This window comes from Thamnophis elegans, chromosome 1 (genome assembly GCF_009769535.1).
Source record: "Thamnophis elegans isolate rThaEle1 chromosome 1, rThaEle1.pri, whole genome shotgun sequence".
In the NCBI taxonomy this organism is placed as follows: Eukaryota; Metazoa; Chordata; class Lepidosauria; order Squamata; family Colubridae; genus Thamnophis; species Thamnophis elegans.
Genome location: NC_045541.1, coordinates 155,607,672 through 155,632,979, shown reverse-complemented (window position 1 = coordinate 155,632,979; position 25,308 = coordinate 155,607,672). Strand labels below are relative to the sequence as shown.

Below are 25,308 nucleotides of genomic sequence, written 5' to 3'. Positions count from 1 at the left end.
GACCCAAAAACCAGCTGGCCGGTGGGAGGCACATGCACATGCACAGTGGAGCTGAGCTGGGGCGATGGCTCACGTGCCCGCAGAGAGGGCTCTGCGTGGCACCTGTGGCACACTTGCCATAGGTTCGCCATCACAGTTATAGACCATAAATCCTCATCTTTGTTTAACATTGAAATCCAAAGTTAAACATCCTTGAAAGATGGCTGTTTAACCTCCATGTGAACTCCATGCTATCAATGAAGGAGACCCGCCACTTTCTGAATGCTCGGTTTGTCTGTCAAAGTCTTCTGTAGTAACAACAACAGAATCAGGTTGTCTTGATGTCAGTCCTTGTGACTTTGATGGATGGAGACATATAGATAAGGAAATGCTGTGTCATTGTTTCTCCCTTCCCCACTCCTGGCTGATCTCCCATCACAATACTAACCCTAGTTGACCTTGCTTAGCTTTTTACCACTAACTAATAGTTCAAAAGCTGCTACTTCCTTCTCTTCCATGTGTGGCTCCCAGTGTGCTCCCTATCAAATGACCAAACTGATCCAAAAGATATTAGATGCTTGGACTTCCATAAAATCAGAGATGATAAAGACTCTTGACAATCAGGTTTCCTTCTCTCCTGGCCTTCTATTTTCCCCCCCTTATCAGATAACGAGGGAGTGTTCTCTATTGTGTTGAACATTGTGGCATTGATCTGAATTAATCATCACACTCCTCGACTGCATAATGGCATATACAATCCAGCAAAGTCAATTTTTAAACCCTAAAAACCCCTAAAAGGATATTTTAAAAATGCCTCGAGTGAGTGAGAAATAAAAAGAAACATACAAATAAAAGACATTCGGAGTAAATAAGGCAATGCATGTGGGGAAAATGTATAAAAGATGAATTAAATGCAGAAAGGCAGAAAAGCAGGCAGAAATAAATAAATAAATAAGGAAACAAAGAAAGAAGAAAAAGAAAAAGAAGGAAAGAAAGAAAGAAAGAAGGAAGGAAAGAAAGAAAGAAAGAAAGAAAGAAAGAAAGAAAGAAAGAAAGAAGGAAAGAAAGAAAGAAAGAAAGCAAAAGAAAGCTTGCTTTCATACAGAAACAGATGAGACTAATTAGGAACTGGGATTCTGATTATCACTAACCCTTCTTTGAAAGGACGAATTGGTGTTTCTGAAATATCTGAGGTGCAACCCCACCCTGTAAAGGGAAAACCCATCAAGGACAGAAACGCGAGGCGGCCAAACGGCTCTTTGAAGCGGGCGAACAGATGCGCGCGATCCTAAGGAGAGCCTCTCTTCGGGCCGCCTGTGGGCCGGCTGGTCTGAGAGGCGGAGAAGACGGAGGGGGCGAGGAAATGCAGAACAGCCAAGAGAGAGAGAGGAAGAGAGAGAGAAGGAGGAGGAGGAGGAGCCGGGGAGGGGATAGGGGGATTGGAAGAAGGGCGCCGAGGGATAGAGAGCCAGGCGGCGGCGGTGGCGGAGGGGAAGCGGGAGCAGCAGGGACGGAGACGTCGCGGGCTGCGGGCGGGGCAGCGGGGATGCTGCTGCCAGCAGGCTGCAAACGCCGCACGGTTCCAGAGCGGCTGGGTTTGCCGTCCGCGGCGCGCAGCTGAGGCTCGGCGGTTCGGTGCCCCTGCAGTGCCCTCCGTGCAGGATTCTGCCTGCGTTGAGCGGGACTCGGGCATGAAGGCGAGTCCGGAGCCAGGGAAGCAGCAGCCGGAGCAGCAGCAGCAGGGCCAGGTGGCTGCGGCTGCGGCGGGTAAAGAGCCCGATCCGCGCTGGGCAAGGGACGGCGCCAGGAGCGAGGCGACGGAGGCGGAGCGGCTGCGCACCCGGGAGCGGCTGGAGGCCACACTCGCCGGGCTGGCCGAATTGGAATTCCTGCGCCAGCGCCAGGAGTTGCGCGTCAAGCGGTTACTGGCCGCCGCGCCCTCGGCTTCTCTGGCCGGGATCTGCTCCGGGGAAACGACCAGAGCCCCCGCAGGAGCCGGGATCCCGCCGCGCAGCTTAGAAGAGAAGTTCCTGGAGGAGAACATCCTGCTTCTGCGGAGACAGCTGGTGAGCCGGGCCAGCCAGCCAAGGCGGTGGGCGCGATGCAGGGGCGCAGCCAGACCAAACGGGGGAGGCGGGGAGGCTGTGGAGGCTCCTGGACCTCATCAGCTGCGGAAGGACCGTGGTGGTGGTGGGAGGGCGGGAACCCGGCTCTGGGTTTTCTTTTATTTTTTAACCCAATTCCATACTGCTTGGAACACGTGTCTCTGAGCGTGTACAAAGTGCCTATGTAGGATGCATTCAGGAGGGAATTAATGACACCGTCTGCATGGAAATTCGGCCTCTTCTTCTTCAGGGAATTTCTCATTTGTCTCAGGGGAAAAGGTTTCTTTTTAGCGTTAGTTGCGCCAGGTGGTTTTACCGTGCAGATGAGCAACATGGCAGGGTCGGTAGGAAGAAGAGGCTTTGAAAAATGAGGGTCACTAGCATTGCGTGGGTGGAGGCGGAAGCTTTAAAATCTGCCGCGACCCTCCTAAGGTAAAGATACTCCAACAGTGGATCTTCCTCCCTGCCCTTCATACCGCGCAGTTTTGAGTTTGGGTGCTTGGCGAGGCAAGAAGGCTGTCGGGGGAAGTGCAGCCTCTTCGGTTGAATCCTCCTATGATGATGAGCCCTAGAAGCACCGGCTTCCTCATTGCCCCTTTCCTTGAAGAAGAACCTGTGCAGAAATGAGGATGCCCGGGTGTCAGATGGGAGGAATGGCAGAGGCCAACTCGTTTGTGAAATGGATGAGTTTGCTTCTGCATGAGGTGCTAAAGGTATCTCCAGGGTCCCCTTAAGACTCAAAGTCTGTGACAGGCAGGCTGTGTGGGGAGGGAGGGTCTCCAATGCTCCAGTGGAGCATTAAGAGGTCAGAGAGCGACCCCTGAAGCCTCCACCCTTGGAAATATGGAAGCCGCCTCTTGTATATTTCGATGGGAACCCAGAAGGGAAAAGCTGGGAACTTTTAAGCAGTATATTGAAGGGTTATTTCTCTGTGTTCCTCAAACATCACAGTTTCAGGGCTGGATGTGTACATAGTATTAAGAAGAACCAAATTCTGTGTGGCCACCTTCCATTACTCTTAATGACGGTCTCTTCGGAGCAGGACAGCTGGCCTCCGCCTTCCAGCCTTCTGCATCAGTGCCGGCCCTTGGCCCATCCTTCTTTTGGCTAACAATAGCTGCCATACCTGTAGTATATGGTGATTAATGACTGCAGCTCCAAATGAGGGGCTTTTTGTCATCCCAACTGCACGGAATGGGACCGGCGGGAATAACCTCCTTGCCCCTCCCCTAAATCCAGCACGCTTAGGCTTTGGTGCTGCAGCTAGCGCCGTTTTTTCCATTTGCTTACAGATGCGGGTGTGTGCATGCATAAAGGCTTAGGAGGAGCCTCGCAGGAGCCTGGTTGGGCATCAAGTTGCATATTAGATTGGCTGCTGAAGGGAATCAATTCACCTCCTGCAGATGCTGTTAATGTTGTTGATGTTGGCAGTCGACAAAAGCTGGGGCTGGACTGGGAAGAAAGCATTTATCTTATTGAGTTCCTGTCAGGGCTGCGGGAGCATATGTGGGATGCTTGCATTAATACTGTAGTGCAGCGGGAGGAAAGGACTTAAATGAATCCAGCCATCGGCTGAGTTTCATTGTTACTCTGCAAAAGGGGTGCAAATGTGCTTGAATTTAGTCACTGGAGATAATGGAGGATGCCCCCCACTCCCACTGAAACACTATTGCTGCAAAAATCCTATAGAAATGAATAGGTGAGGCGCCAAAAGTCAATAGAGAGTGCTTTCTGCAGCATATTTAACACAGGGGCTGCAAAGAGCTTGAAAGAGGGGGGGGGGATTAAAACTAAGTGCTGCTTTGCTCAACTGGAATCTCATCCCGTTTCCCAGTTCCTAGAATGGACCTGTAGGAAAAGAGCAGGCTGAGCTGGAAGACGGGGTTAAACATGTCATCAGTTGGAGTCATTGTGGTGCCACAAGAGATCCAAGCCCAGCTCCCTATGAGTTCCATTGATCCTTATCTTGCACTGTTAGTTGACTAGTTTCTTGTATAGAAGTAGCAATAATAAACTCTTCTGTGCTTTGAACTTCACGAATGTGCATGGATATTTGTGCTGACCGGAAGATGTGAATGCAGTTTTCTAGAGAGGAAGTGAACTTTTTGGAGCATGAAGATCCCTGCTGGATGACCACAAGCAGTGAATCTAGAGATCTTGCCCTCCATCATTTTAATAAAGGTTTGGACTTTGTCTCTTTACAGGAAGGCTGTTAATTTAGTCAAAATCAAAAGGAAGGATTGTTAGAACGACAGTCTTGGGGCTGCTGCTTAAGCAGCCAATAAAGAGTGGTTGTGCTTGTGGTTTGTGTGCCAGCAAAACCCATGTCTGCAGAGTCAGTGAGTGAAGCAAAAACCAGAAAATAGAGGACATGTTGCAGATGATACAAAGCTGACTTTGAACCTGATATTAAGCGTTGAGAGAATATGCAAAATTTAACACTTCCAAGAAACTTCAATGAAAAGGAGAAAAGACAGAATGTGGAAGCTTGATACAAGGCCCAAAGTGTGTGATTTGTGAAATTCAGACTTCACTATTCACCCTTTTCTTGGTCCTCATTTCTCTCCCTGGAAGAAGCCAGTGGCAATTTCCCTTGAGTCTTCTTATCAAGGAGACACTGGATGTGTCCATGGTGTCACCACAGGAATCAAGCTCAATGGGAAGGAAATTTTTATCCCCCTGAAGCACAATTGCCAATTTGCAATCCTACAGACATCATCATTTGCATATCAGTCCTTTTTAGAGATAAGAAGAGCCTAATTTTACGCTTTAGGATTTTGGTGGATTTGGTGCCAGTCAACTCCATAGCTTTTCCCTTCCCATACAAAAGTCGCAGATCTGTTCTTGGGGCATTGGGGACTTTGGAAATATTCCATCTTTTCTTACAACCGTTACCAGTTGGTATCCAAGGAATGGAATTAGAATTCAGAAACCAGATGAGGCTAGGACAGAAAACGATGCTTGATTTGTGTGTCAAAGAGAGCAGGCATGAATGTGATTCAACTTATGTTTTACTGTCTGAGCCAGGAGGGGGAATACAAAAAGATCATTTGCATGTTAATCATTCCAGCCATTCTCACCTATTAATATCCTCAGGAAAGAGATCAAAACAGGGAAGTAATTTGTTATAGTAAGAGGGTATTGGCTTGGAAATAGGAAGATAATTCTTCCCCCCCCTTCTTGCTTTGAGACCAATAGCTGTGGGATTTGCATATAAAGCTGGACCGTAGCTGATTCAATATTGCAAGTCAAAGACTATGATTTGTAAATGACAGTATCAGTGGCAAACATGTTGCTTAATTAAAAATTGAAGTGAATCCAGCTATAATACAAGTTGTTTCTTTGTTTTAAGGAATGCAAAAGCTTTTTTTTTTCATTCCATGGTCCATATTTAGTCTCTAGATAGCATGTTGAAGGCCTACGACAGGAACTGAATGTGGGATTTGATTTAATAGCAATGTAATTAATATTAAATATTGAAAAAGTGATTACAGTTAATGAATGCACATGGTTACTATCAATTTTCATTTGCAATATTATAAACTCTTATGGAGCCTCTACTTCAAGGACAGTGTAGCAAACTGGAAAATGTCCAGAGGAAGTGACCAAAGGTGCCTAGGAGAAGGGCTTTTTTCAGGAGCTGAGTATATTTAGGCTGAAAATCTGATTATTTGGAAATCTGTTAGTATACCAATGAAACAAAATTAGTGCACAGAAGATAGGAAACCAATTAGTGCTTCCAAGTAAAATATCATTAAAGAAACAATAGTTGTAGTTGTTCAGCAGAGGAACAGATTTGCTCAGAAAAGTAGCAAATTCCCTTTCCACAAATTTTCATTCAAAGTTTGAGTAGTCATCTATCAAGAAGGCAGCCATAACAAAAGACTTTTGGAAAATCTCTACTATGCAATCTAGTTTGCTGCCAAGCCCTGCCTTACTTTAATAATTGCTTACTGAATTAACTGTAACTAAGTTCTGGCCAGATACAATTCAGAGTGCTAGTTTTGACCCAGAAGTTCCTACTTAGTTTGGCCCCAAAGTATCTTAAATAACATTTATTTCAACCAATGCCTGATTGAGAACATGCCTGGAGACTGAAACCAGACTATATTACTTAACTAATGAGTTTGTTGGTATTGTGTATTATTTAGCTTAGTTTTATTTTGATCGTTCCGATTTTGTATTCGTTTTATTGGGTTTAACGTGTGAAAGCTTTGTAACTCAATAGCAATTCAATAGTACGGTAAAGGTAAAGGTTCCCCTCACACATATGTCCTAGTCGTTCCCGACTTTAGTGGGCGGTGCTCATCTCCATTTCAAAGCTGAAGAGCCAGTGTTGTTTGAAGATGTCTCTGTGGTCATGTGGCTGGCATGACTAAACGCCGAAGGCGCATGGAACACTGTGAAATAGCTTTAGACTTTAGTTCTTAATGAGACTGCCTCAGTATAACAAGATAATAGAGTTGGAAGGGACCTTGGAGGTCTTCTAATTCAAGCGGGAGACCCTATACCATTCCAAACAAATGGTTGTCCAGTTTCTTCTTGAAAACCTCCAGTGATGGAGTACTCACATATTCTGAAGGGAAGCCATTCCACTGATTAATTGTTCTAACTGTCAGGAAAGTTCTCCTTATTTCTAGGTTAGTTCTCTCCTTGATTAGTTTCCCCCCATTACTTCTTGTTCTGCCTTCAGGTGCTTTGGAGAATAGGTTAGCCCCTTCTTTGTGACAGACCCTCAGCTATTAAAACATTGCTATCATGTCACTCCTAGTCCTTCTTTTAATTAAACTAGATGTAGACCAATTCCTGCAAGCGTTCTTCATATGTTTTAATCTCCAATTTCTAACCATCTTTGTTGCCCTTCTCTGCCCTCTTTCTAAAGTTTCAATCTGTGTAATATAAAGATCAGTCGTTATCATCAAGGCTGACATTCCAAATCAGAGATACAGGAATTCTTGGCTTCATCTTTTCCCCCAACAATGACAATTGCAGTTTGTCCCATCTTAATGTGTATTTCTTAACCTCACTCCGAAACTCAACTGCCATCCCTGCCTCTTTAGAGACATCTAGTTTGCCGTGAAGTTTGCTATGTATCTTCACTGGAAGTCCTTTTCCAGACAATAATGTGTGTGTGTGTGGGGGGGTGTTGCTTTATTGCAGAGGTGTCACAGGCATTTTCATTGAGGACCAGATCAGGGTTGTGTTTGACTTTGGGCTGGGTGGGCGTGGCCAGAGTGGGCGTGGCCAGGTCAATGTCACTTGTGTTGGGGGTGTCTGTGGTGGCCCGAGCCCTCACACAGCCCTCCCGAGCTCCGTTTTCTCTGGCAGAGGCACTGCAAGGCGGTCGCTGTTTTGCCCGGCCCCATGGACCAGATCTTACTCCCCCATAAGCCTGGAATTTGACACCCCTGCTTTATTGTTTTGTTATCATTGGGTGCTAAGCCATCCAGAGTCTCATAGAGTTGGGCACCATCTAAATTCAACAAATAAATAAATAAAATAAGCAGCAACTACTCCCAGCATTCCCAATTTGTTAAGGCAATTTGTTGTCATTCTTCAAGATTTGATCCCAGGTCTGAATTCAATTTGAAATAGTGCAGAAGAAAAGAAATAAAAAGAGTTGTGTGTCAAGATACTTGCACAGATATCGAGGCCAACAGATTCACAGATGGCATCACTTGAAACTACTTTCTTTTCAGACTACTAAATTCTCAAGAGCTATCAGATTGCAACTCCCACAGTTTCCAGTCAGTTAGGTTATGGGAGTTATATTCCAACATATTTGAGGACTTTAGATGGGGGAAGCTAATGTGATTTTGTTTAATTAGCATATTTCTATTCTGATTTTCTTCCATCAGGGAACTGAAAGCATCATATATGGTGTTTCTAGATTATTTCCAGTCCCAGGACTGATCAAAGCGGACATGACTTAGCTTCAGCAAAACATCTGCTTCAAGCAATGTTTTGAAATGAAAACATTGTTGTAAAGTTCTACTTTAAGTAAACCAATTCTGCCCAAATAAATTTACAGACCAGTTTCTTGAAACTAATAGTGAATATTGGAATGGAAATAAGGACAGTTGAGCATAAATGGAATTAACTATCCTTGCCACTAAAGGAGAAATCATGGTAAAGGTAAAGGGTCCCCTCGCACATATGTGCTAGTCGTTCCCGACTCTAGGGGGCGGTGCTCATCTCCATTTCAAAGCTGAAGAATCAGCACTGTCTAAAGATGTCTCCATGGTCATGTGGCTGGCATGACTGGGCACCGAAGGCACACAGGAAAACTGTTACCTTCCCACCAAAAGTAGTTCCTATTTTTCTACTTGCATTTTTACGTGATTTCAAACAGCTAGGTTGGCAGAAGCTGGGACAAGTAACAGGAGCTCACTCTGTTGTGCGGCACTAGGGATTCGAACCCCTGAACTGCTGACCTTTCTGATTGACACATCTTAGCCACTGAGCTACTGCATCCCATACAAATCATGAGGTTTATCTTATTTGCCAAAAAATAGTATTGAGGTGCTTTAACACTAACAGTGAAATATGTCAAGGAATTTTAGATGGCATGAAATAGTTCACAGTCATCCCAGGTGCAGACATTAAATCTGAAACAGACTTTAGGAAATATATGGGAAAGGTCTTGGATGAAGAGGTAGGGTAAGGAGATGCTCTCTGGGAAATAGATAAGAGACAGCATAATATGCAGCTGAATGGCGAGCAGGGCAAGAGGCTCAGAAAGGACCCTCCCCTAGTTTCTTGGGCTGCAAAAACATGGTGGAAGAAGTGTATTTTCAGGCTTCCACGATTTTATTAATATAGCTTCTTAACAAAGTAGAATTGGCTTATATGGCTGTTTTTCCTTTTGGTCCAGCTGCTGATACCCACATCCTCCTAAACCAGGGTACTTTCTACTTCTAATTCCACTGATGGAGAATAGTTATGTGGCAATAGACAAGGATTGCATTCATGAAGGCTTGAAGGCTTTAAATTCCAGTAACATCATGTAAGATCACCATCTATCAACTTGCTGCATATTTGGAAATATAAATTTCAAAGACTGTGCCACAAGAATTTTTGGATATACATCGAAGCTCTTTTAAGTATACCCCGAAATAGATGTGAAATGTAGATTGCACAGTTATATTGATGCCAGTTGTTGGCTTCAGTTGTCACTGAGTGCAGATTACAGCAAGATTTAATTTGTCTCCAAAGTGTGTGGGCTGGGATGCCAGCCATTCTGCTGTGAAGCTGCCATTAATTATATAAAGCAATTATATTTTCCAGAACGGAGAGAAACTTGTGAACAACCAGTAACCCTCATGTTCCTCTTCATGGTTGCTCCTTACAAGTCTCTGCCCCTGTTGCTGCAAAAATTCAGTGGTTCAGTTTGTTGCCCAAACGTATTTATTTATTCAACAATATTATATAGTGCTTCACTCATTCACTTTGGCAGTTTACAATACTAAGCAAAAAGCAAAAACAGGCAAACCCATCCATATTAAAAAAACAAAAATATAGCAGTCATTTATCAAATGCCCAATTACAAATATGATCTAAATTGCCTTGTGATGTATCATCAGGGAGAGTGCAAGACTGTAGAGACAGAGAATTATTAAGGAGAAGGATTGTCTTTACTCCCACATTCCCTGAGCTGATGTAGGGATGGGATCTTATGTCTCTCTATGCACACATGTGTAAGCCAGGTGGATTCCCACTGGAGGACATGAACCATGTTTTGGAGCCAACCTATACAGAGCTTTTATAAGTTAAAAAAAACAACAACAGCATCTTGAATTGGATTGTGAGATCTATTGGTTGCCAATGAAGCAACCAGACAATCAGAAAATAAGTGTTATATCAAAGTTGTCCTAGTGGACAACCATTTAAATATGAGCCAGAAGTGTGCAGCAGCTGCCAAAAAAGCCAACACAGTTCTAGACTGCATAAACAGGGATGGAATCAAGATCATGTGAAGTGTTAATATAACTTTATAATGCCTTGGTGTAAGGCCACACTTGGAATACTGCATCCAGTTTTGGTCACCACGATGTGAAAAAGATGTAGAGAATCTAGAAAGAGTGCAGAGAAGAGCAACAAAGATAATTAGGGGACTGGAGGCTAAAACATATGAAGAACAGTTGCAGGAATTGGATATGTCTAGTTTAATGAAAAGAATGACTAGGGGAGACATGATAGCAGTGTCTGTAGAAATTTCCTGACAGTTAGAACAATTCATCAGTGGAACAACTTGACTCCAGAAGTTGTGAATGCTCCAACACTGGAAGTTTTTAAGAAGATGTTGGATAACCATTTGTCTGAAGTGATGTAGGGTTTCCTGCCTAGGCAGGAGGTTAGACTAGAAGACCTCCAAGGTCCCTTCCAACTCTGTTTTTCTATTCTGAAATAATGGTTTGCTCCTACTAGCTTCCTACTCACTGTGCTTTGTAACAGTTGTTCTTGGATTGATATGAAAGATACTGTAGCTCTATCTACAGCATGTTACAATAAGTTAATTGCATGGTGGGTTAGGCATGGCCAAGGCTTCATGGGCCATATAGGATTGCAATAGCCACAATTGGCTGAAGACCAGCTGGCTGCAGCTTCTGCCTACTTTCACAGCAGGAATCAAGGGCCCAAGAATTCCCAATTATGAACCTGCTCCTTCTATGGGAGAGCAATTCTGTTTGCAACAACTGCTGGGTTTATATCTGTGCCTGGTGTTCCTGGATGAATAGTAATTCCATGGAATTAAGTGTGGTGGTTGTCCTTTACAGCTGGACTGAGATACGGCTTCTTCAAAAGAGGTCAGACCACTGATTCCTTCAAGGCTGATAGTAGGTTGCTGTCCTTCCAAAAAAGGACGGTTCATGAACCCAGCTTGGTATGCCCTCCCTTTATGCCTGAAGAAATGGGGATGAGGGAGGATTCAATCTATTGTTGGATGGACAAATCCTAATCACTTAATTGGTTTTCAAGCATCGCATGAATTCCAGATAACATTGCAAGATAGCAATGTTAGCCAAGATGCAACATTTTCAGGTTTGCAGTGCTAAAAAAAAAACACCTTTTCAACTGTTTGCATTTGCTTAGTTTTGTTTTATAGAATTCATATTTTGTTCCCCCAACTCATCACATAACAAGAGTGCAGCCTTCAGCTCATGGGAAAATGAAGAATAACCAATGCCTGCTTTGAATTTGTTGATATATTTGCTGATTTTAAAGACATAAGTGAGTGACTTTTTGTTGTTGCTGTTGCCATTCCAAGTTACTTGCAGCATCAGGTGAGGCAAAGTTTGATGGATGTGTGGGATAGCCTTAGTATGCATAAGGCTGGGGTGGGGAAAAAACAGCTTGTTTCTAGACAATTTTTGCATTCCAGGCCTTGAGTCCAAAGAGGTGGAAATGAAAATGTGCAACCTGTCAAACCAAGATTTGGGAATTCAAGAGAAGTTTGCAGAAGAGCAAAGATTGATTTGATTTGATTTATTTGGCTTGTATGCCGCCTTATTCCCGGAAGACTCAGGGCGGCTAACAATAAGAAGGGAAGGGGGTACAAAAATAAAAACAACAATTTAAAAATTCAACAACAGTCGTAACATCGGATGGAGCTGGATAATTCAACAGCCCCAGGCTTGCTGGAACAGCCAGGTCTTAGTTGCTTTGCGGAAGGCTGGAAGGGTAGTAAGGGTCCGGATCTCAATGGAGAGATCGTTCCATAGGGCTGGAGCAGCCACAGAGAAGGCCCTCCCCCGGGGAGTTGCCAGCCGACATTGGCTGGCAGATGGAATTCAGAGGAGGCTTAGTCTGTGGGATCTAATAGGTCTTTGGGAGGTGATTGGCACGAGGCGGTCTCTCAAGTAACCAGATCCGATACCATATAGGGCTTTAAAAGTAACGACTAGCACCTTGAAGCGTGTCCGGAGACCAATAGGAAACCAGTGCAGCTCGCGGAGGAAAGGTGTAACATGGGTGTACCGAGGTGCACCCACAATCGCTCGCACGGCTGCATTCTGGACTAGCTGAAGTCTTCGAACACTCTTCAAGGGCAACCCCATGTAGAGCGCATTACAGTAATCCAGTCTTGAGGTGACGAGGGCGTTAGCTGTGGAGTTAGCTGTGACTTTAGAATACAGAAGTGGGTGAGATCATGATTCATGATCTTTGATTAATCTCATGTATTTATTGATTAATCTGAAAGAAGGCAAAGATGCCTTAGTCCAATCCAGGTTTAATACAGCAGGGATAAACAATCTTGTCTTCTTCTATGATCGGGGCCTGATGAGGTGAAGGAAGTTTTGTGGGTAAATAAAATTGTGAGCTATTTCATTCGACATGTATATACCAGTGGTGGGTTCTGGACCCCGGCGCAGCAAGTATGCTGGGCACAGGGTCGGGCATTCCAGACGGGCACACACGCTGCATGTGCATGCACACACTATCACCCTGCAACACCCAGCTGCCTGGCGGAGGTCGTGCAGGCACCACACGCAGTGCACGTGTGCGCAATGGGCCGGTTGCGGCATTAAACGCCCCTAGAACACGGGCGGGCAGGTAGCCCAAATGAGCCACCGTACCGGTATGGTGGCCACGTCTCTCTGCTACTCCCGGTATGGCCATACTGGGCTGTACTGGGCCATACCAGGCCATACCTCCCGGAACCCACCGCTGGTATATACGTCCAGAAGGGTCTCCCAAAACAAACAGGCCATGAAGATGATGAAATATCTGTAAATCTAGTGAAGCAGCCTTAGAGCAGAGTCAAGCAGAGTTCAGAAGACCATATGAGCAAGGGAGAGTCCTGCCAGGAGAGTTTGAACAAAAGACTGTATAAAAAGTTGAGGCTGGATTTCCGTTTTCCCAAGGGTTTTATAGAGCATTTCAAGCTGAACTATGTTCCTGAACCCTTAAAGAAGAATCATCTCTTGCATAAAATCCTGAGCCCATCCTTCCATGGAGCGCTTTTTAAAGCCTCATATTCTCCAACATCCTGTTCATTGTCCCATCATTCGGGCTCAGTGCTATTTTGGAGCATGTGAGAGTTGTATGTTTTCAGCACCAGTAGCTTGTGTTGCAAGTTGCAAATGAGAGAAATTGGTTGTATCCCTTGGCTGGCTGTGAGACAAAGAGGGCTCCCCTCATCCCCATGATCCTCTTCTGATACGGATCTCTGTCTCCCTTTAGAAGTTTAGAAGAAGGAGCCTTTCTGTCTCAGCCAGCAACTATTGATGGGCTGGGAGAATCACATTGGACCTAGGATGAGATTGCCCGGGGACAGGAAATAGTCTCTCTTCCAGCAATCCCAGATTAGTTTTTTCCCTGTGTTATTCCGGATTGCAATAGAAGAGATTAAAACTCAGATACAGTAGAAGCTACCCTCCCCCAGCTCTGCAATTTCCCATGTTGTGCTCATTAAACAATAGGTATCCATTTTTGGAGCATCCATTTTAATTTAAAATTGCTGCAGTGTAACATTTAACATTTTTAAAAAGATGTATTGCATAATGATGAGCAAATCTTGCTCAAGATACACTGAAACGGCCCCATTTTGGGATGCTTCTAAAATAATGAATAAAGTGAGATAAAGGTTTTATTAGCAGTTATCATTTTGTACTGAGGGGGATGTTGGTTAATCTCAGAAAGGTGAGCTGGGATACACATGGTTAGTCCTTGAACAAAGGCCTCAAATCCTTGCTAGAACTATAGAATAAGCCAGAAAATCAGTGAGAGTGAACACCCCAGAAAAAGACAGTGCCAATCCATTTCCACACAGCCTCTGAGAAAACAACATGGAAACCAGTGGTGGGATTCAATTTTTTTTACTACCGGTTCTGTGAGCGTGGCTTGGTGGGTGTGACTTAGTGGGCATGGTAGGGGAAGGATACTGTAAAATCTCCATTACCACCCCACTCCAGGGGAAGGTTACTGCAAAATTCCCATTTCTTCCCTATCAACTGGGACTCAGGAGGCAGAGGATAGATGGGATGGGTCCAGTCAGAAGTGATATTTACCAGTCCTCTGAACTATTCAAAACTTCCACTACTGGTTCTCCTGAACTGGTCAGAACCTGCTGAATACCACCTCTGGTGCAAACTTAGTTGAACTTGACTAGAAGAAGGCTTTACTTGTTCTTTACTCTGCTTTTGTGATCAGAAATGCTGATCTATTGAGTATTTTGACATACAGATTTAGAACTGGACTGGTACTGACAAGGCCAAGCTTATGACACGCATGTCCCCTATCCATGTCAGTTTGTCAGAATGGGATCTAGAGCTGTTGGGGCTTATAGGGGTTCATAGTATTTGTGACTTTCTGTTGTTGCTTTTAAGGATGTGAAGATATGCTCTGCATAAACAGCACTTTTTATCTTCTTACTGAATTAACTCATTTTCTGGATTCTCAAAATACACCAAATCATAAATTAATCAAATGGGTTCAGTTCGCATAACTCCCTTAACGAAAAAATGAATCCATGGTAATGCATCATAGCATGTTGTATGAATGAACTTGCCATTTAATTGTCTTGGTGTACAGTTTGGTTATAAAGGTTGGTTAAAAGGTCAAGAGGGTAGTGCTTTGGGTTAAAATTTGAATGCACAGTCCTTGCCATCATCTGGAGTTTTGTCACCCACACATCCGCACATCCTTTGCAGATACTGTGGGGGCATTCAACTAATCAGGGAAAAAGTAGACTGGAAAATAGATTTGAATTGAAATGGGGGATTTAATGGTGTGCACTGATAGAGTTGCCCTTTATTTGTGATTCGGCACACATTTTGTATGCATATGTATATAAACTGCTATAACATGGTTACCCTTAAGTTGTAAATAATCACCAAATATATTTGCTTTGTAACACTCCTTATCCTGCCAAAGGGGTGAGAGAAGAGAGAGATAACAGAAACCTTTGTGAATGAGGTTTGGGTAACACAGGGAAATATTTTCTCTCTTCTTCAGGCAAATGGAGAAAAAAATTACACTCCATTGAATGGAGGAAGAAGTCCTATGTCCATTAAGGACTTCTTTCAATAGGAAGAGGTTTTTATTTTATTTTATTTATTTATTAGATTTTTATCCTGGCTTTATTATTTTGTAAGTAATTCAAGTGGTGAATGTACCTATTAATCCTTCCTCCTCCTATTTTCCCAACAACAACATTCTTAAGTGGCTCAGTCACCCAGCCAGCTTTCCTGCCTTAGGTGGGACTTGAACTCATGGTGTCCTGGTTTCTAGGCGAGCACCTTAACCACTACACCAAACCGGTTCTCTTTTCCTTTCGCATTGCACGCCAATGGATGAACATGTTCCATTGGATTATGTACCAAAGATCCTATTCTCTGCTTCCAAGCTTTTTCATAGTGGCTTTGGAGAAAAAGTGAAAAATAGGTGGAGTTTCTTTCCCCCAGCTGGTCAAAAATTGTTCCATAAACCTGTATGCTGTAACAGGACAATCAGAGCCTGCAAAAACCTTGAGCATCTGCCCCTTAAGTGAGACTTCAAAAAGGGCTTCCACATTCACAAATGACCTTGGACCATGAAGTGATTCGTGTTGCACAAAGCTGTCCTTGAATGACAGCCTGCCAAGAATCAGAGGGGTTGACACATTTAGCCTTCCAGATGGACCCCATTTTTCTTTTTCTGAAAACCATGCTTTTTCAGAGAAATGAAATGCTAGAAGATGCGGAGTATATACCGTACGTAAAATAAGAGCGTTGTGCAGCAGTGTTATTGAAGGATAGGTATAATTATAAGATTCAGCAGGAAAACTGATTGCTCTGACCTGAAGTTAATGAGCTTATTTTAAACTCATTTTGCAACACCATGCATGAAGAATATCTTTTACTTAAATGCTCTTATTGCTTCAAGCAACCAATCCTTTCCTCTAACTGAGGATGAAGAAGGGGATTACTAATTGGGTTTCAGCTGTATAGATCTAGCTCTTATCATGACAACATCACTTAACAAGGATATACAATCTTAATTTGCCATTCAAGGAGCGTGGGCTAATATCTAGCCTCAACTATACAGCCAAGATACCTGTCTTGGGTTGTTTATTTTGCAGAAGAGCAAGAGCTGGGAATTCTGCCAGTTGTAACCCAGCACATCTGGAGGGCGCCAGACTTGGGAAAGCTGTATTATAACAGTAAGCCTGTAATTCTATGCAAGTTCAGGAGAAGGTCAACAAGGGTTCAGGGTTTAGCTACCTTGAATGAAACTCAGTTTCTTGCCTCATTTTTAAAGGTTATCATTTCCATTGGAAAAATACACCCTTCTGTCAATTTATAATAAACATTTGCAATTATAACCTTTCTTAAGTCTAAAACTTTACCCATAGGCTAAAGATAAAGCATCATTGCATAAATATTGTGTGCATTAACCTTCCCCCCATAATTAAAATGGTTTCCATTAATCAAGAGCTTGGTTGACCAAGAGAGAGTTAATTTGGCCACCTACATGACTCCAGTGCCACAACTGGGGGAATTGTTCTAGTTTCCAAAGCTGGAGTGCCACTCAGGGGTGGGTCGCTCCCAGCTTTACTGCTGGTTCAGTGAGCACAAAAATTTTGCACTCGCATGCTCACTTCACTCATGTGCATGTATTTTCCCCAAAATAAGTCTGCGCATGCACAAAAGTTAAAAAAGAAAAAAAATACATTTGTGCAATTATGATTGTTCTGCGCATGCGCAGAACCAAAAATCAAGATGGCAGCCCTGTAGGAGAACCAGTTTGGGGGCGTGTGGAACTGGCAGTGACCCAGTCTGCTAAATCACTACCGGTTCGGCTATACTGGCCTGAACTGATAGGAACCCACCTCTGGTGCCACTGTGCAAAGACTTCATCTCAGAGTTCAGTCACAGTGTTTCTGATGGCAGGAAGAGTCTAGAAAAGATCTCCAGAAAATGACCCAATCCTTGGCTGGGTTCACATGTAGCGTGCTTGAAACTTATGTTGTTTCTTTGCCTGCTTGCTTCTTTGTTTGTTTATTCATTGATTGAGGGTCTTAAAGATAGGATAAATGACTGAACACAAATATAGGGAATTTGTGAGCTTCAGAAAGAAGCAGAACCAAGCCATTTTTAGAGTGGGGCTACTTGGAGGCAGAATGTTAATTTTGGGAGTATGGGTCGATGAGTATTCAGCCATTTGATAAGATGATACAAGAGAATGAAATAGTCATATATGCCTAAACATAAGTGTTACTGGTTCTCAGAAATAAAGTTCTTGTAACAATTGGAGAAGATACTTCAATATTACTTAAAAGGTAAAGGTTTCCCTCGCACATATGTGCTAGTTGTTCCCGACTCTAGGGGGCAGTGCTCATCTCCGTTTCAAAGCCAAATAGCACTGTCCGAAGACGTCTCTATAATCATGTGGCTGACATGACTAAATGTCAAAGGCCCATGGGACGCTGTCACTTCCCATCAAAGTGCTTCCTATTTTTCTACTTGCATTTTTACATGCTTTCGAACTGCTAGGTTGGCAGAAGCTGGGACAAGTAATGGGAGCTCACTCCCTTACACGGGGCTTGGGATTCGAACTGCCAAGCTGCCAACCTTTCTGATCGACAAGCTGAGCATCTTAGCCACTGAGCCACCGCATCCCATTCAATATTACTTACTCTAAGAGTAGTCTCTCTTTGTTAATAACAGAAAGAGTCTTAGATCTGTATATGGAAACCAAAAGTATGTCTTACATAATAAATCTATGGATCTGGTTTTGTGTCTGGTGCCATTCCACACTTAAATCTTTTCTTCTTTGTTGTTTCTGAATGCAATAGCAAAGTGGTATAGAGGGGAAAAACTTTGCCTTTGGGACAGGAAGTTAAAAAAAAAGCCATACTAAAAACCAGTAGAAATAATATTTGTTCAACAGAGTCTAGTAACAATGGACTGGTTTATGTTGTTGCTATATATGCGTTCTTCCTTAACCTATCATACACTGAAATCGGTTTTCACTCCGGCTATTATTTCAGAACTGCTTAAGAAGAAGAGATGCTGGCTTGTTAAACCAGTTGCAAGAACTGGACAAACAGATCAGTGATTTGAGGCTGGATGTTGAAAAGACAACAGATGAACACCTTGACATGGATAGCCGTCCCAGTTCAGGTAAGCATTTTATATTGCTAAGCTACGATGACCAGCAGACTTTAGGTCTTGTAAAAGGGGGCTTAGCAACCCAGCATTCTGTGGGGGCCCAGGCATCTAGGACATCCCTAGGTACGGTCCACAGAACTCCAGTATTAAATAAAAATGTCTAATGCCTTCTTCCATCTTGCATGAAAAAGGCAAGGAATTATATCCCACAGGGAACAGTTATGCTATAAGGAACAGGCTGAGGAAGCTGCAGCCAAAATTCTGCTTGCTCAGATGACATGAATTATAGCTACAGCTTCTTAATTTAGGTTCAGTTATAGTTGGAGGTTCAGTTATTTATATGGAAACTGTCTATACTGTATCAGATGAAGCCTCCCCTTACGTTTACTGGCCTTTATATCTGACAGCAATTGCATCTACAGTCCTATATTTCAGTAAGTCTGCCAAAGAAAAAGCCACCGATAGCTGCTATTCAGATGTTGCTGTTGACATTTATTTACCAAAAGAAACAGGAGATTACTGGGTGTATTGTTTCATTAAGAGGTAGATGTGGGCTCTAGACTCAGATCTATCAAGTTGCTACATTCCCTCCATCTCATTTTCTTAAACAAACTCTTGTTTTATATGGAATAGGGGTTTTAGGCTCAGGAGGAATATGCTAGATCCCTATTCCTTCCTCACGCTACTAACCTCAAGCAGTTTTAATGGATTCTTTTGTTTGTTTTTAAATAGGGTTTTATGAGCTGAGTGATGGGGCTTCTGGATCTCTCTCCAATTCGTCCAACTCTGTTTTCAGTGAATGTTTATCCAGTTGTCACTCCAGTACTTGCTTCTGCAGCTCTTTGGATGCATCCTTGAGTGGCTCTGATGGACGGCCCAAGTCTGCAGGTATAGCAAGAATTTCTAATACCCAGGCATGTTTAAGCTTATTTTCCTTTGCAGCATACACCAGGGTGCTCGTGCAACCCACCAAGTTAGCCACTGGGGCCATTCTGGGTCCCGATCAGCCTTGTCCCTATTTGTTCCTGGTCAATAGATACTGGGATAGACAGCAAAGATAGAAAACAATAGCATTTACTACATGAGCTTCTACTGAGATGATGGCTGTTGGATAAAATGACTGGATTTAATGATCCAATCGATCAGTTGCTATATTTGTATACTAAACCAGAGGTGTCAAATTCAAGGTGCTTAGATCTAGCCCATGAGGCCACCCTGGAAACAGTGAAGAATTGGTCCGCAGCACCCCTGCCAATCAAAACGGAGCTCGGGAGGGCTGCGGGCAGCCCTCCTCCCTAGCTCCGTTTTCGCTGGGAGAGGGTTGCGGGAGGCTGTCACAGCCAAAAATGGAGCTTGGGAGCCCATTTTCGCTGGCAGAGTGCTCAGACCACCACAGACAATCCCGACATGAGTGACATCGAGCTGGTCATCCCCACCCGAGCCACACCCACCCTGGTCCCCCAAGGTCAAACACAACTCTGGTGCAGCCCTCAATAAAATCGAGTTTGACACCCCTGCACTAAACTAAACAGCATTTTGATCTATTGTATGAAACCAGACACTATAGTTTGTGAATAATATTTTCTGCGGGCCAATCATAGTTTACTTGATGATTAAACAAAATATGGCTCAGCCCTGATTCCATATTCTCATTCCCCCATCCCCCAAGTGTAGCTGATAGGGGATAAAGAAATAGTCTGTAGCCACAGGTTGGTAGCTGAGGCTGGAGAGAACTGGGTCATGTCTGCAGCCCCACCTTTATATCCTTCCTTTTTTAATTGAAATAAAGAAATCCAGTAGGAACTGAATATTATAAGAATAATATGCAAGTAAAGCTGTGCATTTGTATTGTATTTTTATTTGCAATCTGTCTCAAATCTGTGGGCTAAAGGGCTCATCCTCAGCATGGAACTCTTTATAAATATGTTGATGTAGGAATTGCTAATCCGAATTTTATAGAAAACTGTATCCCAGGCTACTGTAGACATGTACTATGATTAATCCAAATGACAATAATTGCAATAGGAAGTTACTAGTTCCAAGTTCATCTCCAAATGTTATTCCTTACTTATTTCATCTCCACTTTGTTGAATTTCAGATTTCATCAGCTGGCTGGAGCAAAACAAAGGAATGCAACAAAATGAGCAAGCGGGGATGGCCTCTCCCTCAATGCCACACCCAGATTCTTTTGACATCGTTGCAGATGTACATCCAAAATACCAGTGTGATCTGGTGTCTAAAACCGGAAACGATGTCTACCGTTATCCCAGCCCTTTACATGCTGTTGCAGTGCAGAGCCCCATGTTTCTTCTACCGGTGACCAGTTCCCCCCCAAGAGAAGAAGTCGAGAGAACCAGTGACAGTGCTGTAGATGTTGGACCGGAACTCAACTCCGAAAAAACGGTGGATTCTTGTCTTTCACACACTTCTCGTTCTCCATCCTGTCCTTTGCCCAGCAGAAAGATGGATGGATATATTTTAAGCCTTGTGCAAAAAAAGGCTCCTTCGGTGAGGACTAATAAACCAAGAACGAATCTGAATGCAGACCTGGCCAAGGGGATTTTGAGACATGGAAGCTTGTGTCTTCGGCAGATGGCTACTGCCGTGCCTAGCAATACCTCTAACACTAAGAATCTCATCCAGCCACTTTCACATTCCAGTGGAACCATTCTCACCCTAGAAAACAGTGCCTTTTCTCCCATAAAGCAGAATTCAAAGGAAGTAGAGAATACGGAGTTAAAAAAGATACCCTCACCTGCTGTTTTCCCACCGAATGCTAATAATGATCAAAGCAAGCCCTCAGTGAAGAATGTCAAAACTCAAGAAGTGATGCGATCCCCTGTGACTAAGAGTGATGCTCCCAAGGAAAATGGCCAATTCTATTTGATCTGTCCTAAAGAAAGCCCAGAACAGCACATAACACCCTTGAAAGAAAAGAAAGCCGTCCAGCTTCCCAAAAAGCTATCGTTTAAAAGTAGTAGTGGGATGCAGTCGTCTTGCTCTGTTTTATCAGGCCAGGAGAGCAGACCATTGGTGGAATTTAAGAGTGAGGGGTCATCATCCCAAAGTCTGGAGGAGGGATTCCTAGTGAATGCCCAGTTCATTCCTGCTCAGCCACAAACAGTCAGACTTCACAAAGGCACCAGGAGTGTCAAAATTCTCAAAGGTTCTATGGTGAAGCATAGATCTCATCTGGTCACAGTGCTGGAAAATGGACCTCAGGCTGGACGGGAGAGGGCCAAACCCACAGGCAAAAAGTGTCACTTCCTGGATGAATTGGATCCAAACAAGAAGCCAAGAAAGACCACTTTGAGAGGGAAGAAAAGTCTCCACATTCAGCCAGATGCCAACCATCCGACTCGGCAGCCAGGCGTACTCAAGTCTGTGCTGAGGCCCCATGGACATAGCAGAGAACCAGTAGTTGCCAAGCCCAAGCACAAGCGAGCGGATTACCGGCGCTGGAAACTCTCTACAGAGGTATCTTATGAAGATGCCCTTAGGCGGGCCAGGAGGAACAGGAGAGAAGCTATAGGTGTCTATTCTGAGATTTCGCACCCTTATATTAGCCCCTATGCCTATGTTGCTAGTGACTCAGAATATTCGGCTGAATGTGAATCCCTCTTCCACTCCACTGTAGTGGACACCAGCGAGGATGAAAGGAGCAACTATACCACCAACTGCTTTGGGGACAGCGAGTCCAGCTTAAGTGGAGTGGAGTTTGTTGGTGAAAGCACAACAACCAGTGACTCAGAGGAAAGCGGGGGCCTCCTTTGGTCCCAGTTTGTTCAGACACTTCCCATCCAGGCAGTGGCTGCTGCTTCGGAGCTCCATGAAAATGCAGCCAAGGCCTTTGTTAAGATTAAAGCATCCCATAACCTTAAGAAGAAAATCCTTCGCTTTCGGTCTGGCTCTCTCAAACTGATGACTACTGTCTAAACGCATAGGAAAAGCAAAGGATAGCAGCAATGATAATATCCCTGCGAGACCTATACAGTATATGTAAGGGAAGTGAGTGTCAGGATTCTGAGGGGCCTTGGGGGACATTTTTTCAGGACTTGGGAGCTGGGCAGCTATGCTGGTTCCAAAAGGGGCCTTCACCGGCTGTCATTAGAACTGCCTGCCTTAACACCTCGAAGAGCAGAGCAAGCAACTTTTCGGTGACGGAGTGCACATGTTTGTGTATGTCTGCTTTGGGGGCTGAGGACTATAGAGGGATCGAGCAAGTAAGGCAGGGCACCTTCTGCAAGGTGATAATGTTGTGCCATTTCAAGGTTTCCTAATCTTTTCCAGTTTCAGAGGTTGGGCAACCACTCTATGGAAGGTGAAGGAATGGGAAAATTGGGGGGACAGGGCCAAACATGGGAAGCTTGGTTTTTTTGGGGTGTATGTGTGGAATTCAAGATTTTGGGGGGAATTTTAAGAGGTAAAATTAGGTGGAGATTAGCTGACTTTAAAAATCCTCCAAACAATACCATAGAATCAAAGTGTCTGTTTAGTTCATTCGGGGGGGATCTCGGGGACAACATAAAATGTGTTGGGGGACTCCGTTTGAGCCCGGGTGTCTACCTCTGACTTAAACTTTGAAATAATCCCTTATAATAACATAACATTGGGCAAATTTAATCTCCTTCTTCTGATGCACCATTTTTAGCACGACAAGGGCTTGCTTTGGAGAAGAAAAGACTCACCTCTTTTAAGTTTGCAGCCTTCCCATTCTCACTTGCCTTGAACAATGAGGCAAGTGTCTAATTACAAGACTGGTATAAGCAAGGAACAGAAAGAAGAATCTATGGCAACTTTTCTAACCGGATACCTTTAGTGTGGGGACTGCGATTCCCAGAATTCACAGCCACCAGGAAAGGCAGCAATTCAGTCCATTAGAGAAGGTTGCCTTATGTAGACCTTTTGGGGATCTCTGGTGCTGCTGCTTTTGGTAATCTGCCAAAAAGGTCTTATGAAGATGTGACCAACACACACCTGCCTGTGTAAACAAAACAAGGTGCTTCTTGTAAATAATTTTTCTAGAATGCTTTTTGTAGGGCAGATATTTAAGTCTTAACGGACTGCTTAGTTAATGTCACTTGAACCTCCATATTTTTGAGTCAACACTAGTGCCTTTTAAGTGGTAAGAACAAAAGCCACCGTGCTAGTTTTTAAGCAAAGAATTAAGACACCAGTTTACTGCTTGAGCTGATTGAGATGCAGACATGGAGACCAAATGTTGATTTAAAAACAGTGTTAGAAACATCAGTGTGAAAAGATGGTTAAATGAAATGCAGGATCCACATTTTTTTAAATAAGCAAACATTGTGTTGATTTATGCGGCATCACTGATTAACACAGAAACTCTCTGCTTCAGATTATCTCTATCATCCACAGACATTTTATATTTAGCAAAACAAAGAGACTATTTTCAAGATTTCGCTTGACGCCTCCCTATACACAGATTAGATTAGTTGTTCGTGCTGTTCAGCATTGTCTATTCTGAATTAAAACTACCTTCAGAGTCTTGAGCAGACGTTTTCCCCCATTATTTTCTCCTGGATGATTTTTAAATGTAAAAGCAGGGATTGAACTGCCTTCAAAAGGAGAAACCTCAGTACTGAGCCATAACCACCTAAAGCTGCCTTGAATTTAGATAAAGGATCCATCCAGCCCACTGCTCTATGGCTTTTTCCCATGTTACTTTCTGAGATCCTTTAGAAGTTGGGAATTTGGAGCAGTTGCTCCACCTCTTGAATTACTGTATTCATCTCTTACCAACATGCACAAGTTTTAGTAGTATTGAATACTACATTGGTTAAGGAGGCAGCAATCCAAATAGTGAGATGAGGGAAACAAATGACATAAACTTACAAAATCCTTTAGGATTTAGATGTGGTGGGGAGATCTGCCTTCTGCCATTTAAGCCTGCTTTGTTAATCTTGTATACGGTCAAGCACTTTGAAAAAGCATCTTTAAGGAGGGACCCTGAAATACATTGTATACAGGTAGTCATTGACTCATGGCCACAATTGAGCCCAAAATTATGACCATCAGCGAGACATTTGTTAAGGGAGCTTGGTCCCATTTTGTGACCTTTCTTGCCTCAGTTGTTAAGTGAATCACTGAAGGTGCTAAATTAGCAACAGTCATTAAGTGAATCTGGCTTCCCCATTGATTTTTTCAGAAGGTCGCACAAGTTGATGACATAACCCTGGGAAATTTCAGCCGTTGTAAATACAAGCCAATTGTCAAGCATCCGAATTTTGATCATGTGACCATGGGGACACTGCAAAGGCCATTAAATATGAAAAACAGTCATAAGTCCCTTTTTTCACGGCCATTGTAACTTCCAACAGTCACTAAATGAATTGTTGTGTACACCTTATTTTGCATTCTTGATGGGAAAGAGAGTGACAGGCAGATTGCAGTCTTTCATTCCCAATTTAATCTGCTGGTTACTTTGAAATTACTTGGTGATCATAAGAACATTTCCTATACATTTTTAATTTTAAGAATAAGTTCTAGCATTCACAACCAAGATTTAAATCTGAAAAATGTGTTCAAAATGAAACGCCAACCCCGAAGGACCACTGAATCAGAATATTGGTAACTACTTGAAGTTTAACAACATTTCTGAATTTTGAGTTCATTGATTCCAGTTGCAGCCACGCTCCAGCGCTTGAACTTTTAAAATTGAGACTTTTTTAAAAAAGGAAATGCAAATCTTGCCAAATATCAATTTCTCAGATGCTATTTGTATGCCAAGCTTTCACACTCCCATCGCTGGATATATTAAAATGTCAAAGAAATGTGTTCAGTATTTTGTATTGTTTTGTAGTGAGGATTTTAAAACAATACTTCAAATAAGAGTAAATATTGCAAGTGGAGAGGTGATTGAAAAAGATAGTTTCTTAAGGCAATGAAGATTTAATAGCTGACCAGCTGCTGTAAGGGTGTAAACTGAGATGATGCAAGTTTATCATCTGTTTGAAAGACAAAACCTTTGTGTACTGTATTTTGCTCCAGGGTTGTCTCAAAATGGTAGTCACACTGTGTACACTTTGACATAGTTTAGGGATACTTTTCCATGGTTTGCTTTGTCCTGAACAAACTACCTGACACCTGAGACAAAAGTGCTTTTAGGA

General features: G+C 43.2%; 1 protein-coding gene across 1 annotated transcript; it reads left to right on the top strand.

The window, feature by feature from the left end:
* Window positions 1-1,470: 1,470 nt before the first annotated feature.
* DACT1 (dishevelled binding antagonist of beta catenin 1) lies at window positions 1,471-24,231 on the top strand. The gene is made up of 4 exons (XM_032237578.1): window positions 1,471-2,045; window positions 18,058-18,190; window positions 18,911-19,066; window positions 20,277-24,231. The coding sequence occupies exons 1-4, from the start codon at window positions 1,671-1,673 to the stop codon at window positions 22,112-22,114; spliced, it is 2,502 nt and encodes an 833-aa protein (XP_032093469.1). The 5' UTR covers window positions 1,471-1,670; the 3' UTR covers window positions 22,115-24,231.
* Window positions 24,232-25,308: the final 1,077 nt, after the last annotated feature.